The 19,650-nt window shown below is 33.9% G+C and overlaps 1 protein-coding gene and 1 long non-coding RNA gene across 2 annotated transcripts in view; both read right to left on the bottom strand.

The window, feature by feature from the left end:
• The window catches only part of LOC127853986 (sushi, von Willebrand factor type A, EGF and pentraxin domain-containing protein 1-like), a 252,427-nt gene that overhangs the window by 78,069 nt on the left and 154,708 nt on the right, over positions 1–19,650 (bottom strand). The window contains exon 39 of the mRNA XM_052388885.1: positions 1,766–1,832. Within this exon, the coding sequence (XP_052244845.1) occupies positions 1,766–1,832 (67 nt within the window). The remainder of the gene's footprint in view (positions 1–1,765; positions 1,833–19,650) is intronic.
• On the bottom strand, positions 3,093–6,094 carry LOC127853998 (uncharacterized). Its single transcript, XR_008036870.1, has 3 exons — positions 6,083–6,094; positions 5,819–5,942; positions 3,093–3,106 (listed from the first exon to the last, which is right to left on the bottom strand). It is a non-coding gene; the product is annotated as an uncharacterized LOC127853998 (long non-coding RNA).

Raw genomic sequence — 19,650 nt, forward strand, 5'->3', positions numbered from 1 at the left:
CTTGAGAAGGGAATCGGATCTTCGCAATTGTTGTCAATAAGATTGGCTTTCTTCTTGGACAATATTTTGTCACGCAGTCTGGAGTAGACATTCATGCGGGGACCTTCCGAATTGTCTTCAGATACCTTTAATATACCAGTGAATTTGAACGTTAAACTTTAAGTCATTGTTCATATGAGCATGTTGCAAAATAAAAGACATTATTAACAGAAATGTGCTGTAAATTTAACTCAAAGATGTGCATAACGCGGTAATCTACATTCGCCCTTGCCCATGTAACACGATATCGCGGCGGGTTCGACAAAACAAATTTTAAATGACATGTCAAGACATGATACTTATACCTCCTGCTGACTGGTAGAAGATTCGTTTTCATCAGAATGCGAGTTAACTGAAATTTAGATTTCAGGACTGTGTAACTTGCAATACCAGTCGCAAAATCATTGGTACTACGAGCGTTTTAATTCAATGATATGCTTTCAAATACCACATTCGAAATACAAACGCAAACAACGGCGTTGATGGCAAATTGTACAGCTATCATTCAATAATTTATTTATTATCTAATCATACTTTGTGTCCATAAATAGTTAAAAGTATTTACTTACAGCTGCTCTTAAAACTTGTGTTGTACTTGCTCGTCTTTTGCTAAAAGTGAATAAAAAGACCGGTTTAAATAAAATTATATAACATATAGTAATATGTACCTCGTAAAATTGTTATACCCGTCCTGAATATTTTAACATACAATATAGAAATAAAAATCAAAGTAATATTACCGTTGATCTTTTCATCGACTTCAAGTTTTTGTGTTTGGTGAGCACACTTCTAACAGCTTTTCTGACCTGTAAAAGATGTTCGTGAAAAGATGGCCCAAAAACAATTAAAAAGTCACCATACACGTACTGTTAATGAGTTTATTGGTGGGAATCGAACCGAAATTACCTTACCTGTTGGTTGAAAATGCAGTGGAATATGAAGATAAATAGGCCCTGAAAACAAAAATGAAAAATAATAAATCAATACAAGCAGGCTATAATACAATATATGATAATATGCAATGCTAATTTTAATTTGCAATCGATGGTTAGTTAATTTTGTAAGGACTACCTGCAATGTGTTGAACAATGCAAACAAATACTGCATAAATGTAGATGTCTCGTTGACTTTAAAGATGCCGAGAATCCAGGAGAGGCCCATCAAAGGAACGAGCACGCACAGTGAACGCAGGCTCGTTCTAGACAAGATTTATTTCACGTTTAAGAAGCCGTTGAAAATGCAAAAATGACACGTTCAAATATATCAATCAATTACCAAAAGTAATTTTGAAAATAAGAATTATATGCCTTTGCCAACACCCCAATGTTTCCATAATGCACTTATTCAAATTCGTGATCTACGTGAGCGTGATTCGTTCGTTAGACACACAAATTTGAACTGACATCAAACAAAGGTGAACAACCTTTTATATTTGTGAAAACAATGGAAAGGTAGTTTTCCTTCGATAACATAGTGGCTGCTTTTTAACCGCGTAAATAACAAATTGAATGCATTAATTACACATACTTAATCTTTTCCATTGACGTCTTCCCGTCCATCGCCTTCATGTGAAACATGTTTCTTAATATGAGAACCAAACACACGATGTTAAACTGCAAGAAAAAGAATCACCGCAAACACGTCAATATAACAGAACAATAAAAAACCAGAATAACGTGACAATATAAAATTATGGTAACCTATAATGTGGTTGAATTGGTATTACCAGTATAATAAGTAGAGCAGGAGCAACAAAGGCCCATATCAGGCCACGCTCCAAAGACAGCCAACAACTGAAAAATACAAAATAATTGTGGCATTCGGATATCCTGCAACTAAATAACCAACACGTTTAAAAGGTCTGAAAACGCGATAGTTTTTATCATAAGGCAAACTAACACCCCTTAATTTACAATTTTTCGTTTCCATAGCCATCGGCCTGTGTTGACAGCAAACTGATTGCGACTTTCACTGCTGGCGAAACTGTAACACAGATGTCGATCAATAAATGTATTTATCTGTTAACATCTATATCTTTGTTTTTGAAAATAATACAATTTTCTTCATAACGAGGATGCAAATAAATTACATTGATGAGAAGTAAATCACATTTCCATATAATGCATAGCGTTGTATGTACTTTAAATAAATATACTTTTGCCATGGACATTTACCCCATGCGGAAATAAGAAGAGGCTTCAGTCTTGATTTGGTGATGAATGCGTACGCAGCCCTGATGGCTATGTCTATACCTTCTGCCAGCATCAAACAAAACACTACTAAGTATATGTAGTGTAGAAATACCGCGGTTGTTGCACACAGAGCCTGGAATACAACCACAAAAATAAAATGGCAACAAAGGACTTTCCAATATTCGTACTCTTATTGAATTTTAAGAGTACAAACTTATATGAACATATATATTAAAAAACAATCGCAACTATGGCAGAAATCCACAAAATTCAAGCCAGTATGGATCCGTATACATTTTTAGAAATAAAATTATACTCAATAATTAAGGCACAAAATCTACCATACGCAAACATAAATATGCAAACCTTGTTTGCAGGTTTGTCTACACCAGCTAAAAATATTATGTAGGACAGCAAAAGCGCGCCACATAGATTTAAAAGCAATATTGTCCTGTCACTCTTCAGAAACCTACATAAAACATGTGATAATTGGGATAAATACAAAAGCATGTTTTCATCGAGTCAGTCAAACCGATTGCGTTAAAGCTTAAAATCCAAAATGCGTTCGTCAATTAGAAAAGTAAAAACACATATTTAATTTCATTCTTTTGGTCGTAGAAAAAGTTTGTGCTTCTGGAACACGTTCAAACGAATACACTGTATCTTAACATTACAATATAATATAATCCTTACCGCAACTACGATGTCATAATGTTTTATTTGTGCAACTACAGAAGCCAATTCAACAACTACAACACTATTCCCATTTACCTCCAGAGATATATGTATGTTAACATTGTAATCAGCAGGCATGCCATTGAAATCCCTATTCCCACAGTCGATACCGTTCTCAATGGTACAGAATTGACGTCGGCCTATAACACAATGCATGATATTTGTTTGATTTCGATATTATTTCGGTTTGACTTAGGCTGTGTGGATGCATTCGAACGCCCCCCCCCCTTCGGAGGCAGTTAATAGTAGAGCACGCACTGCTTATTGTTGTTATGTGAGTAAAACCAGTTTAAGACCATTCGTAAAGTAGGATTATTATACATGTATATGAAAGTATAATACTAACTTCAAATACACTGCGTACATAAAGATAAGCAATTTTACTTCACCTGTCCATGTCTCAGTCAGTTTAACTGCAATATCGGTGATATTGAACTAAGTTATAGATTATAGAACGAAGTTTTACTTAAAATCAAGGTCTCAATTTAACTTTACAAATTCAAATAACATATAGAATTCAACTACCAAATGATGATAGGCATTACTTAACGTTATTTTTACTTTTAACATAATATTTTACACAAATGGTTTGTACATATTATGTTCGTATTCTAAATAATCGATGTCCTTCAGGTAACACCTTAAACTCCGAGAAGTGTCCATGCTTTAAATATTTAGATGCTAGATTCATAATGTATTATTGTATTACATCGTAGGTCAACGAACGTCACTTCCCACTTAAAATAAAAATAAAATGTTTCAGGGAGATCTATGCATGTCGTGTATGTAATTATATGAAATGAACAATTGTAGGTTGCGCAACACATCGGTCAGACAGGTCGAACGCTTAAAACTGGTTTAAGGGCGCACGTTGATCCAATTATAAATGTCAACAAATTTAGCAATTTAATATGCTATTATTTTTAATCTACTAGGCATTCTGTTTAAAATATTACAATCAACCCGTAGGGCGATATATGTTATATTAATACAACGAATGTAAGGTATTAAGTCAACGTTAGTAACCGGAGTCAAATAGTAAAGAAGTTTTCAGACACTTATCTTCCAGGATCAAATTGAAATGTGTTTAATGTCGCTAGTATTTCTAAAGACAATTCTATAAATACATTTTCCAAATTGTAAAAATTCATTTGGAATAAACGTTCACGTGGTAAGCGAAAAATGGTAATGTTTGTCGAAAATCCAAACGTTCGATCGTTTCAGGCTGGAAAACAAAATAATTCGTATGTGCCCGATGCTGTCATTCAGTTACTGCTTTAAACATAATTGATGATGAATGCAACAAAGTCGTTTTCAAACTGATCCATATTGTGTGTGTGCTAGCATTATTCAATTATTCAGTCTTTCAACGACTATTGTTTTAAACCGTTCACGAAAAGTCAGAAACACATTCAAAATACCGAATAACAAGTATCTGTTAAAATAAAGTCAAAGCTTAAATTGATCTTTCTTCTTTTTTATGATAAAGATGTGCCTAAACTGATACCTACATATTTTCTGGCGATGTGGAAACGCCACTTATTTGTTATTATAGAAAACATGTTAGATATTTTGTATAATAATTCCAAAATGTATAGTATGAACGTTGTAAATAAATTGCTTGATTCATGTTCCCTATGTATCACATCATGAAGAAAAAGGAAGACAATGTATACTTCTATATTGCACAAGTTATTTGAAAAGCATTAGCCGTAATAAGAAAGGAAATAATTCGCAAATTTTACCATTTGTAAACGTATGTTTTCCAATTTGAACTTTACAAAATGTTTGATTGTAAATTAAATGTGTTGTATTTCTTTGGAAAAAAATCTGCATATGATAATAGCTGTAAGTGTTACATGATTTGTAAATTAACGCATGATACGTGTAGTATATTATGTCACATATGGTTAACATGAATACTACCGTAATTACTCTAACTTTTCGAACACTTAAAACTATTTGTGTTTCGTGTCTGAAAATTAAGATTCTCAAGAATATTTGAAAAATACAGTTACGAAAGTTTGAAGACACACTGACAATATGACTTATGCACTTGACGTTCCTATATTCCCGTGTAAAAAGTCACCAATGAATAATATCTTGAATATAATACATCGTTTCGTATTAGTTAAAATTACTTTAAGATATGCTTGCAATTCATTAATAAAAAGTCATTGTTTTACTTTATTTAAAAAAAGGTTACATTGACCACAGTGTACGATGATTAGCATTTGATAGACTGCAGTAAGAATTTTTAAAGTGCACCCAAACAAATAGTTGCAATTTTGATTTTGTTGTCTTGTAAACAATAAAATTAAGCGCAGTAAAAATGTGTTCCAATTTGTCACACTTCAGCAAGAACAAGTAGCTGCATATATCTGAAATCTGAACTGACACTATGCACGGAACACTAATTTTCATGAGCAATACAATACGCATATTTGATACTTATTGATATCATATAGTTGTTCCTGAAGTGATACACACTATGACACCTTCATTAATTATTGGGTGATGCCAATGTTTACAGGTATACACGCCAATTTACCAAAAATAACGCAAATTTAATGGAAACATGATTTCTTACATTCATCTGCCAGGTTTATGCCCGTTATCAAATTGACAAACACAGGTGTAATGTGTCAACGGATTAACGCAAATTCGTTAATTTGTGATAAAAATGCATCTCTCCACAAATTAGGTGTACTTAAAAGAGTAATTAATTTTGAGGGATAATCTGGGTATCCGAGTTATTGGAGCCACATAAATAATTATTTTTGCTAGAAAAGAAAAAGAGGGTGTCCGAAAACTAAGAGTGTCCGAAAGCTTTAATTACGGTTATTACATACCTCAACGAATGGACTCATAAGGACTGCAAAATTGGTGAGATGATCGCACTGACAAACAGTTTTGTTTTCATCAGAATTTAGCAACTCGCAACCGTCACTGGCCCAATAACCCGTTTCATTTGTTCTAAATACAAACACAATCATATCAAAGCTGTGCCGTAGACTAATAACATACATATACCTTCAGCCCCAAAATATACAGACATATATTCACAACTACATATACTGGTAAGTATTTATTTCATCGAATAATTTTTAAAGTACCTGCTAAACGTCCAATAACTGCAAACAAGGCGTGTGAGGTTTGCCTAAAAATGAAAGAACAGAACCGTAAAATCATTTTCAATCGGCATTTAAGTGTTACAACATCCAAAGCATTTTGCACTCGTTGTACATATTACAATAACCCGCATGTGCAACATAAAGTGTACCTTCATTCGTTCAAATGTCAGCAATACAGGTGGTTTCAGCTTTCCGAAGTGATTGGAGAGAGAAAGTGAGAGAATAGGACCATTTATATGCTGATCGTTTGTCTTGGCTCTGTAAAATACGGGACGTTTCTTTGTTGACGGAATTTTAGATTTGGTCAAAAGCAAATAAAGTTTCTGATGTAACATTTTAAAACAGTCGAACGAACAATAAATAGTACTTAAACAAGTTGTCATTTCGATACATTACAGTACCCTGTAGAAGTTTCTGCAGTTTTTGGTAAAACATGGCTCATATCTTTATAAATCACAACGGTCGCAATAACTTCGTTATCACCTGTCAATCAAGAAAACGTATTCATTGATATACAATAACAATTAAATAATAAGTAAAACTCGCATGTAAAAAACGCATGTTTGACAAGTATATGCAATGTTTAAAAGCAGGATAAGTTTTTATTTATACAATGGACCTATTATGCAATATATATTACGCAACTCTCTTAAATAAATTTAAAGTAAGTACCTACCAATTGCCTTCGCCTTCAGTAGAATACTGCTTTTGGAGGTTTTCGCCCAAAATTGATCTTCGTGCTGATCAATCTTAATGTCTTCGTAAGGAAAAACTATGTCTTGCTTGTTAACTTTTTTAACCTCAAGTGCAACGTTTTTCTGCACAATCGTAATGTTTGTGAAACCTTCTTCGCCCGACGCCACTTTTTCCCTTAGGGCGACTCCAATTTTGTCTACAGACGCCAACATGTTTACTCCACCATTACTTTCCTGTAAATACAAAATATTATTTAATTTTATTTGAATACGTTCAATCAAGAGCCTGTATGAAGTAAATTCAAGTATCAAATTATGTGTCCAATGAATGATTATTTTTTGAAGCTTAGATTTAAATAATGTCAAAAAGCATATTTGTTTCTAAATGGTTGTTGATTACTTACATGTTTCTTCATGGTTTCCCATGATTGTTTATTTCGTTCATCTACTAGGTTGCTAACAGACTGGACAAATGCATGAAAAGCATATATAACAATGCTTCCTTCGTTTCTAAATTACGTACAATAAAATATAAAACTACAGTGCTAATTAATAAAGAGTTAAGTTTGTATTGTTCGACGTCGGTTTCAAAGAAATACTATCCTTAAACGGGTAAATATGTTCTGGGTTAGTAGTATTACGTATACCTTAACAACATTTTCTGTCGGTAAGCTTTTGTTCAGGACAATTTCAGCGACTCTTTCTAAGATGCTTGCCAGAACTGTGATCTCAGCATCAGTTAAGAGTTCTGAGGTTTTTGTCGCTGCTTCGTTTCCAGTCACATTTACTATCTGTTCCAAAGCAATGCTGACAATGTCAGCCGTGGCATTGCTCACAAACGTTTCGACCTGATTTAATGGCAGTGAAACACATGAACTATAACACTTATATATGAACATAATATTTTTGTTTGTTTAGGTTAGCGATCTACTCTACCATATCAAGTTGAAACAATTAATTCATATTTCTTAAAGATAAATGCGGTTGAAACGTTTTCTATTGTATTTCCTTAACGAGCACATATACCCAAACAACTGTTTCATCTTAGATTTCCTATAATCATAAAAGTAAATCAACTGAAAGCCACACTGCCTATACACGCACCTTTTCGGCTACATTTGTTACTGTCTTCCTGACACAGTTGTACTGTGGAAGTTGCCAATTGCCATCTTTTAAACATGTTCTTGTAATGTTACCTAAAATTAAATTATCATTTGAATAAAACACATCCAGATGTGTTATTTTTTTGACCGTTTGAATACTTTTATTGTATGCTGCCATACTCATATAATATTTTATCAAAATACGTTTAGAAATAGTTCAGTTAATTAAAGACAAAACACTTCTGTATGATACCTTATACATGGCAACAAACACACGAAATACCTTCGAATCCTTCTTCACATTGCTGTACGCGAGTCGAGCCTTGACTTATTTTCTTCCATTCCGTGCCGCGATGGTCGACATTGGTTTCGCATACAACTTTCGTTTGATCTGAAAAAGGATACGACAAGGATGATATATAAATGCTGTTCTATTATAACTGTATAAAATATATTTTCGTTCAAACCATTACGTAGATTCAACTTCAAGCAAACTATGACGAGTTAATAGTTAAATCATTCGAACATCACTTATGTCGCTACAATACCCTTACATATCATTTCAATGTTCTCAAATGAAGAATTTAGTGTGTTTGATAGTTTATTTTAAAATGCTATTGTACCAGAATTCTTTCCTTCTGCGCTTATCTGGTGACATTTCTATCATGCATTCTTATCACCGGATAAAGGTCATGAAACCTTGCAGACGAATGCTTTCGGGCAATGGACCATTACAATTGCGTTATTTGGTAAATAAGTATGTAAATCGGTAATAAACCGTGGTTTCACCCAACAGCTTAATGTGAACTATATATAACAAAATTTATACTATATCGCGTAGTATTTTACGAGTACGTAATATTGTTTGTTGAAACAATTGACGTTATTAACATTGCATACCCGTATCCGATCGTCAATGCAATTTTTTAAAAGTGTCTAAAAATTTCAACCACATGTGATTTTATCTCTAAGCTTTCGGACACCTGTATTCATGTATTTTAATTTTTAGACATGCCAAAGATTAATTATTTTTTTAGTGTCCGATAACTTTGGGTTTTGTCGGTATAACTGAGGGGGGATTACATGACGCTTGATCCCAAACTCCAAGCAGCCCGCAGATAACTATATGCGGGAAATTTTCGTATAAACACTTATATAACACAATATGTTGCATCGTTAACTAACCTGTAATGTCACATGAAGCTTGTTCCCACTGCCCATTGGCCATGCAAGTAATCCGCGGAAAATTCGTAGTGTACCCAATACTGCACATGACAATGGCCTTTGCTCCGTAAGTTGTGTTGTCCTGTTCAAATAGCGAGAGCTGACCATTCAGAATGGGTAATAGAAAGCCACAGTCTGCAAACAAGATAATTATATTATTATAATATCCGTTTGCAGTAACTGTAGTTACTTTAAACTTCGAAATCATTTTGAATAATTATTGGATTATTCTGCAAGTTAAACTACAGTGCAAATAGTTATATTCAAGGATGTCGTCCGTAGTTTATATCACAGGTGGTTAGCGTGTGGCTATGATATTACTTAGTGAAAACATCATTTTGAATGATAAATAATCATATTATAACGAAAAAAATAAGTTTTATGAAGAAAAAAAATTCACTATTAAATATATATATAACAAGGTATGCAACTCAAAATCACCCCAAAACGGGGTGCATCGCTTTGAACAGCCATATCTTCATCAATTGTGCAGCGGTTTTCACGATCTTGGTCTCATTCAACGCAGAAATGAATTTCCTTTCTGGAAATGAATATGTCTTGCACTATTTTTTACAAATGCTGGGTCAACTTTTAAGAAATAACACGATACACAACTCGCGTGAGCCAGTTGACAATGATCATGCAGTCTTTAAGACTGAAATCTTCACGGAGTAAAGGGCATCTTCCCTACAAAGTTCATGTACCTCGATACCATAATTCAATAAAACGTAAGAAAAAACATTAATACCGTTCTTGTCGTTACATAATGCATCAAGACTAACTGCCCAGCGCCGTTTGAAACCTTTGTTTACATACATATCAACTTACTGACATTTTAAACAAACGAGTGATTTCATTGGTCCAATGCGGAGGTGTGTCTTTACAACTGGAGATTTCATTCATAAAAACTGCATGATCATTGTCAACTGGGTCATGCGTGTTGTGTATCGTGTTATTTCTTAAAAGTTGAACCAGCATTTGTAAAAATATTGCAAGACATATACATTTCCAGAAAGGAAATTCATTTCTGCGTTGAATAAGACCGAGATCGTGAAAATCGCTGCACAATTGATGAAGATATGGCTGTTGAAAGCGATGCATCCAGTTTTGGGGTGATTTTGAGTTGCATACCTTGTTATATATATATTTGATATCGAATTTTTTTTCCATAAAATTTAATTTTTCGTTATAATATGATTATTTATCATTCAAAATGATGTTTTCACTAATTAATATCATAGCCACACGCTAACCACCTGTGGTTTATATGGGAGTGTTTTATTTGGTAATAATTTAAAACGTTTTGGGTACAGATTTAACATACAAACGACCACGCAACTAGCGTCAGCGTATGTTCTATTTTTGTGCATATTAAGTGATTTTAAATTAAAGCATATCCACCTTTTCAAGCGATTATAACATTTGTGTGAAAAGTATTTTATCTCAATTCAGTGCACATATAAACATGTCCGTTTTTCAAATTGGGTTCTCTACAATCTCTCGTGTGAAACATTCACTGATACCGATTTGGAAGAGGAAAGACTGATATGCTAAAACATTCATGACATGTATTGCTTTCATAAAAAGCACGACTCGATACAATTCATCATGTATTGGGTAAACTAAAACGCGGTATCAACCTAATGCATTAAGATTTAATTGTTAAAAACAAATGAGCCTCTAAATGATATCTATACTTATAATTGCTTAATTTATAATTGCTTAATTTCTAATGATGGCACTATTGTAAATTACGACTCATGTCAATAAGTTGAAGACATAATCATATATATTGACGCTATGGTACCAATTGGGTTGCATGCAGCTACCGACCACATGCCATCAAACATGCACGAAATCTTGCTTGCCGTTGGAACGTAACCAACGCTGCAGTTGACGTTGGCACCTGCACCAAACGTACTAGTTCCCCGTTGAAGTAACGTCAGATTTCCATTTTGGAAAAGCGGAAGTGGTCCACAATCTTACGGAATGAAAAAGCAATTTCGCTACGTGCGAGAAATCGGATTGCGTGTCTATCTAATGGATTAAAGATTATACGAAACTTTTAATGTAAATAGTTTTGGTATTTAAAACAGATTTCACGAAATTTTACTAAAATAAGTCTACGTTTGTAACATGTATGGTGTTACATAAAGGCTATATTTAACTAGTTCAATTAGCATCGTACCTAATGGGCGACATGACGCATTTTGCCATTCTCCATTTGCCTCACACATAATCTGTGACGTATCATGTTCATAGCCTGTCGCACAACTTACGTTGGCAAGTGAGCCGTATGTTGTATTTAATGTATTAAATAGAACAATTGTTCCATTTCGAATAGATACAGGATCTCCGCAATCTTAAATACATTGTAAAATATGTACCGCGCATAATCATGTCTGATTATTATATGTCAATTAAATTACAATAATAACTACTGCATTCCTCGATGTGACCTTGCATCTGATATTTCACAATCCAAATTAACCATTTAGACCAAATGTGTATCATTTACCAATTTACAACACAAACATCGAACGGATAAATCAAAGAATAAGGGATTTAGTAAGCGTGATGAATTGTCTTACCTCACATGTAGCTAAGTATTCGCATAAAACTTGCGTGTAAATAGACACAAGGTCGTAATTCGAATTAACAAGCAATACAATAGATAGAAAAGTAATTCAATTTAATTACAATTTAAATATTCAATGGTTATGATTTGTCAACAGAATATAGACCTTTTTGAAATACGAAGAAATGAAATAAGTACACGTTTCAGCTAATCCCTTGGCTAATGTTAAATTCAAAACCTAGCATAATATAGCAAACATTCCAGATCATCGTAAAGCATCTCGGGAAGAAATAGTTAAACATACCGCGTGCGTTGCACGAAGCATTTTCCCACGTTCCACTTGTCGTGCACGTTATTTGTGGCGTGGTGGGTTCATAACCTGTGTTACAGCTCACATCAGACATGGCTCCATAACTGGTATTTGTTGGATCCCTTAATGATGTATTCCCGTTTGGCATTGGCTTTGGCAAACCGCAATCTGAATCCAAGTACGTATTTAGACAAAAGGGCACACACATATTATCTTTCTCATTATATGTTATGGATTGTAATGGGGATAATGAATGACGTTCACTAAGAATAATTTGATATTATGTGTAGAACATTGACAATCATATCGAACAGTTTGTTTTGTATAAATGTATATGCATATATGAATCTATAACATCATTTAATTCAGCTGACATCATATTCATCTATAAAGTGTTTTACTTCAGTTGCATATTTTTAGAAATCACGTCGGAAAGAATACTTCAAACGTCGCATTACGGTTGACAGTGATATCAACTAATGACCTCATGCATTACAAATAATACAACTGATTGAATAACTATTAATGAATATTTGTCCACCTTGCAATCGGAAGAATTACTGAAAAGACAATATGCTGACTAGAATAGCATGAAGATGTCGAATTATGTTATTCGTTATCGTATTGGCTTATAACCAAAGCTTGAACTTGAAATAATAAAAATGTATTTGATATGAAATAAATTACAATAGTTATCTTACCTAGCAGCTCACAAGAAGCGTTTTCCCACAGTCCACTTGATACACACACAATCTGGGATACTTTTGCCAGGTATCCAGGATTACAAAGAACGATGCTTAATGAGCCATATGTTGTATGTCCATCGTGCAATGTGATACTTCCGTTCAAAATTGGTAAAGGCCTACCACAGTCTGCAAACGTACAAACATAATCAGTTTTACAATACCACCTGTAAAACAAGTCTTTGACGTCTGTAAGCCATAACCGATAAACACATTGACATCTTTATACCAGCTAATTTTGCTCATAGTGTTTAAATATCGCATATTAACTATAGACCCGGCTACCTTCATGGTTTTCTTTAAATATTTCAAACAAGCGTGCAATGTCGTTCTTAATATTTATAACAGATTTAACCCATTGTAACGCATTGCGCCCCCGACCATGTGCCATTTGCCGTGCATGTTAACTGGTTCTCCAGATACTGATGTCAAATATCGCAATAGAATGACGCCACGGCACCGTATGTTGTGTTTACAAACAAAACAATTGTACTATGAGGAACACTCGGTGCACCACAATCTGTTTTCAAATATATTAACATTTACAATCGGCAAACATGCGAAACATGTTATGACAAGCGAATTGAAAGAGAAAAGTGCCACAAATGTATGACAGGACTCTTTTTTAAATGCACGGTTCAATACAATCTATTCAGTTGATGGATGAAACTAATACGGGGTATCAACATATTAAATTAAGAAGTAATTCTTAAAAACTAATAAGACCTATAAAAATGTATCTGCTTAAAATTGCTGCATTTCTAATGATGAAACTATTTGTAACGTTAAAGAATTACGATTCATGTGATAGACGTGAACATAGAATCATATATATTGACATAATGATACCAATGGGGTTGCATGTAGCTGCCGACCACATTCCATCAGACATGCATGTAATCTCGATTGCCGTTGGAACGTGACCGACGGTGCAATTGACGCTGGCACTTGCGCCAAACGTACTAGTGCCCTGTTGAAGTAACGTCAGACTTCCGTTTTGCAAAAGCGGAAGTGCTCCACAATCTGACGGAATAAGAAAGCAATTACAGTGCGTGCAAGTACTTGGATTGTGTGTTTATCTGCTCTTTGCAAGGTCAGATACAATTATTTATTGAATAAAGCTTGTTCGAATAATCATTAAATCAACAATGTTTTTTCTTATAATCATTTGCATTTGCAATACATTATTATTATATAAAATTGTATACAAACTGCGCTTTTAATAAGTGTGTTGCTATACAATACCATGATATTTCAATAAGCATTGTACCTCGTGGGCGACAGGTCGCATTTTGCCATTCTCTATTTGCCTCACACACAATCTGTGACGTATCATGTACATAGCCTTGCGAACAACTGACGTTGGCGAATGCGCCGTATGTTGTATTGAACGCATCAAATAGAACAATTGTTCCATTTTGAATAGATGCAGGATTTCCGAAATCTTAAATACATTGAGACATGTACAAAACAATTACCAATAATCTGGTATAATCAAATTTGATAAATATGTGTGAATTAAATTACAATAGTATCAATTCCATTCCTCGATATGTCCTTGCTATGATATTTCACATTCTGACTTTACCAACTAGACCACATTTTTACCCACTATTTACAGGGTGATAACTATTTTAAAGTCCAGAGAAGTTATCAGAATAGATATTCTTGTCAACCTCAATTAGTCTTTTACTTTAAGCATTTGACCAGAAGTCTATACTTTACCGGAAGATGTATTCAACACAAACATCAAACGGTCAAATGATAGCAAAGGGGTATAATAAGGTTGATGGCTTGCCTTACCTCGCACTTAGCCTAGTAGTGATCACAATTCTTATAACACTCGTGCGTAAATAAACATTGACCTCACTGCATCGTAATTCATATTAAAAAGCAAAAAAAGAGAAATAATATACTTTCGATGTTATTGCAAATGTATTACCCAATGGTCATGTTCAACTAAGCCAACAGAATAACAACTTTATGCAATACGAAGAAATAAAATAAGTAAAAGTATCTGCTAAATCCATTTGCTTTCGAGACTTATAATCAAATAGTATAAATTTCGGATCATCCAAATGAAAACTAGGGAAGAATTAGTATAACATACCGATTGCATTGCACGAATCATTTTCCCACAATCCACTTGTAGTGCACGTTATTTCTGGTGTGGTGGGTTCATAACCTGTGTTACAGCTCACCTCAGCCATAGCTCCGTAACTGGTATTTGGTGGATCTCTTAATGATATATCCCCTTTTGCAATTGGTTTTGGCAAACCGCAGTCTGAAACCAAGTTTATTATAGACGGAAAAGCACACAAATATTATATTTCTCATTCTATGTTATTGATTGTAATTGGGCTAATGAATTACGTAACCTAGAATTAACTTGACAATGTTTTCAAAATTTATATGAATATATTAATACATAACATAATTAAATTCAGCTTATTTTGTATTCATGTTATACATGTTTTTGTCAAATGGTATATTTCCTATGTCGCATTACAGCTGACAAAACGATTTCAAATACGAAATGATTACTTCAAGCATTACAAATAATACCGATGATCGCCTAACTATATACTGTAAATATGTCAAAATTGTTAACCCCCGGAATACTGAACAAATAATAGGGTGACTTGATTTCATGAAAATGTCAGATTCTGTTTTTCATTATTGTTTTTACTTATCAAAAAAACCTGAAATTGTTTTGATAAAAAAATATTTTTTATATTTTATTAATTTCTATGGTTATCTTACCTAATAGCTGACAAGAAGCGTTTTCCCAGTGTCCGATGGATACACACATGATCCGAGATACATTTGCAATGTATCCAGCATGGCAAAGAACGTCGGCTAATGCGCCATATGTAGTATTTTCATCGTTCAATGTGATATTTCCGTTCAGAATTGGTAAAGGACTAGCACAGTCTGCAAACGTACAACTTTATTAGTATGAAACTAATTTTACCTATAGTGTGTTAATATTTCACAAACTAAAAACATTTGAATTTAAATAAAGACTTGGCAACCCATAATAAATTTCTTTAAATATTTTTTATTTCAATAAGGAATGTAATGACGGTATTAATATTTGGAACAGGTCTAATCTGTTGTAGCGCATTGTGCCCCCGACCATGTGCCATTTTCCTTGCATGTTAACTGGTTTCCCGTGTATTCATGTCCAACATCGCAAAAGAATGACGCCACGGCACCGTAGGTGGTGTTTTCAAACAAGACAATGGTACTATGAGGAACACGCGGTGCCTCACAATCTGGTTTAAACATATAAACATTTTTACAATCGGCAAACATACGAAACAAGTACTGACAACGGAACTGAAAGCGAAAAGTGCCACAAATGCATGACCCGTATGTTTTTTTCAAAAATGCACGGTTGAATACAATCAACATCTTCAATAAAGAAGTAATTCTTAACATCCTATGAGATCTATAAAAGATCGGTCTGCTTAAAATTGCTGCATTTCTAATGATGAAACTATTTGTAACGTTAAAAAGTTACGTTTCATGTGATTAGCGTGAAAATAGAATCATATATATTGACTTTATGAACCAATGGGGTTGCATGTAGCTGCCGACCACATTCCATCAGACATGCATGTAATCTCGATTGCCGTTGGGACGTGACCAACGGTGCAATTGACAATGGCACGTGTGCCAAACGCACTAGTGCTCTGTTGAAGTAACGATAGATTTCAGTTTTGCAAAAGCGGGAGTGGACCATAATTTAACGGAACGAGAAAGCAATTGCAGTGCGTGCAAGTATTAAGATAGTGTATATGTCTGCTGAACTGAAGATTATACACATTAAATGACGGAAAAGCGATGCTCGACCAATTATAAAATCGCAAATGTGATTTCATTAAAATATGTTGTATTTGCAACGCATTATACGAAGTGTAAGAATCTCGCAAGGCACCGTATGTGGTGTTTTTAATCAACACCATGGTACGATGATCTGTTTTCAAACATTTAGAGAAAAACGATATGTAAGATGCATGGCACGTTTCGTTTTCAAACATTTTCTATTCAATAGTAGTATTAATGCCGTGACAGGAAGAAAGTAATAAAGGGTATCAGCATATTGAATTAAAAATTAATTCTTACAACTATTAAGACTCTAAACCTGCGTTATATTCATATACATTGATTTCAGGATACCAATAGGATTGCATGTAGCTGCCGACCACATTCCATCAAACATGCATGTAATCTCGCTAGCCGTTGGAAAGTGACCAATGCTGCAATTAACGTTGGCACCTGCGCCAAACGTACTAGTTCCTTCTTGAAGTAATGTCAGATTTCCATTTTTCAAAAGCGGAAGTGGTCCACAATCTGATAAAAATAGAAAACATGCAGTTAATGCAAGTTCGTGGATTGTGTTTATATCTGCTTGATTAGACTAATTTGCATATGGAAATATTTTGTATTTGCAACGGATTATACGAAATGAAATAAACAAATCTACGTGTTTTGAATATGTGTGCTGTTATATAAATACTATATTCAACTAGTTCACTAAGAATAATACCTCGTGGGCGACAGGACGCGTTTTCCCACTCTCCATTTGCCTCACACGTAATTTGTGATACATCATGTTTATAGCCTGGCATGCAACTGACGTTGGCAAGTGCGCCGTATGATGTATTGAACGCGTCGAATAGAACAATTGTTCCATTTCCAATACGTGCAGGATCTCCGCAATCTTAAATAATTCGATACATATGCAAAATTATTACAACGGATCTGATATAATCATATTTAATAAATATGTGTGAATTAAATTACAATAGTAACAATTCCATTCCTCGATGTGTCTTTCTATGATATTTCACATTCCGACTTTACCAACTAGACCAAATTGATCACAATTCTCATTACACTCGCAGGTAAATATAAATAAACATCACAGCATCGTAATTCAAATTGAAAAGCAATGAAATAGAAATAATATAAGTTCGATGTTATTGCAAATGTATTACTCAATGGTAATGCTAAAGTATGTCAACATAATAAATATTTATGAAATACGAAGAAATGAAAAAAGTGCAATGATCTGCTAAATTCCTTTGCTTTCAATACCTAGAATCATATAGTTCAAATTCCAGATCATCCTAATGAAAACTCGGGAAGAACTATCAATACATACCGATTGTATTGCACGAAGCATTTTCCCACAATCCTATTGTCGTGCACGTTATTTGTGGTGTGCTGGGTTCATAACCTGTGTTACAGCTCACATCAGCCATAGCTCCGTAACTAGTATTTGTTGTCTCTCTTAATGATATATTCCCTTTTTGCATAGGTTTTGGCAAACCGCAGTCTGAAACCAAGTGCTTATATAGACGGAAGTGCACAAACTTATCTTTCTCATGTTGTGTTTCTGATTGTTATTGGGCTAATGGATGACGTAACCTAGGAGTAATTTGACATTACGTGCAAAATTGATACACAAAGCCAATCACAAAGAAACGTTATTTTACTTTTAAACGGAACTGTAAAAATTTATATATTCCATTATTAAATTAAGCTGATTTCACTGTTTTGGTTTAATTCACATTTAAAGAAATTGTGTCGAATGGAATATTTCCTATGTCGTATTACATCTGACAAGACGTAATCTTATAAAAACGTATTAACCTCGCGGTTGGCAGGACACTATTTCCCAAGTCCCGTTTGCCAGGCACGATATCGGGGTTTTGCCCTCGAATCCAGGATCGCAGTGTACATATGCCAGTGAACCGTAAGAGGTTCCTTGAGCAGACGTTATGTTTCCGTGGAGAATTAATGGTGGTAACCCACACGCTGAAACGTGTTTAAAAGTAAGTAGAGTTATCCAAAATTAACTCTGGTCTTTTTGCGTTAATATTTTTAGTTACCGTTACATGCATTAGAAAATAGAATATCCTTCTTAATAACGTTTATGTTTTCATTAAACCCTTGAAAAAAAGGTCAAGAACTAAGACGAGCATAAATAAAGGTGACGATTCATATGTGTAATTTATGCTAGTATAGTTCTCAAATATCAAGTCGTTGGTGCTGAGTTAAACACTTTTGTTCTTTGTTATTCAACTATGACTTGCTTTGATATTTGAATTATGTGTTTGTGGTCTTGGGCTTAAAACAAAGGTTGGTTCGTTTATAAGATTCATTTAATAGAACCAAATTAAGTACGCATTTGGGAATAATAAAAACTATAATAATTATTTTTAAGAGTAATTAAACTTTGAAGCATTTCATTATTTTCAACAATTCATAAGTATGAATAAATATGTTTTACAAAATGCGTATTGTAACTTGGAAAATTTCGACGTTAAGAGTTAATAATAGTAAATATAAGCAAGTAATTATCCGAAAAAACAACAACAACAACGTCAAACAACAAACAACAACAACTTACTTATAATGCTGCAGTATGCATTTGTCCATTGTCCATTTGACTGGCATTCAATAACAAGCGAACTCTTCGTGTAGCCTTCGTTACAATACACCAGCGCGTATGAGGCATTGTCATGCTGCAATCTCAGAGCCCCGTGTTCAATGGATGGCAGTACCCCACACACTGAAAAAATGCGTTTTCGTGGAAAACGTTTACGCAATAGACATTTTTTCAAAAGACAATTGTTAAATAGTTTCGAAGAATGGTAACAATAGAAAAGATACTAAGATACATGTCATTAAAGTTCTTTACTTCAATGAGAATAGTATGAGTAATAATAATCGCTCCTACCTAAAGCTTTATCAAATAACATTTTAGTCCGACTGATTATATAATGGTTCCACACTTATGCGAATAAACGTAGGTATTAAAGACGTAGTTTTTTTCAATTTATTGACTATATTATCTTTTATTACCTCCTTGATAACTTAAGA

This window comes from Dreissena polymorpha, chromosome 12, assembly GCF_020536995.1.
Source record: "Dreissena polymorpha isolate Duluth1 chromosome 12, UMN_Dpol_1.0, whole genome shotgun sequence".
Classification (NCBI taxonomy): Eukaryota; Metazoa; Mollusca; class Bivalvia; order Myida; family Dreissenidae; genus Dreissena; species Dreissena polymorpha.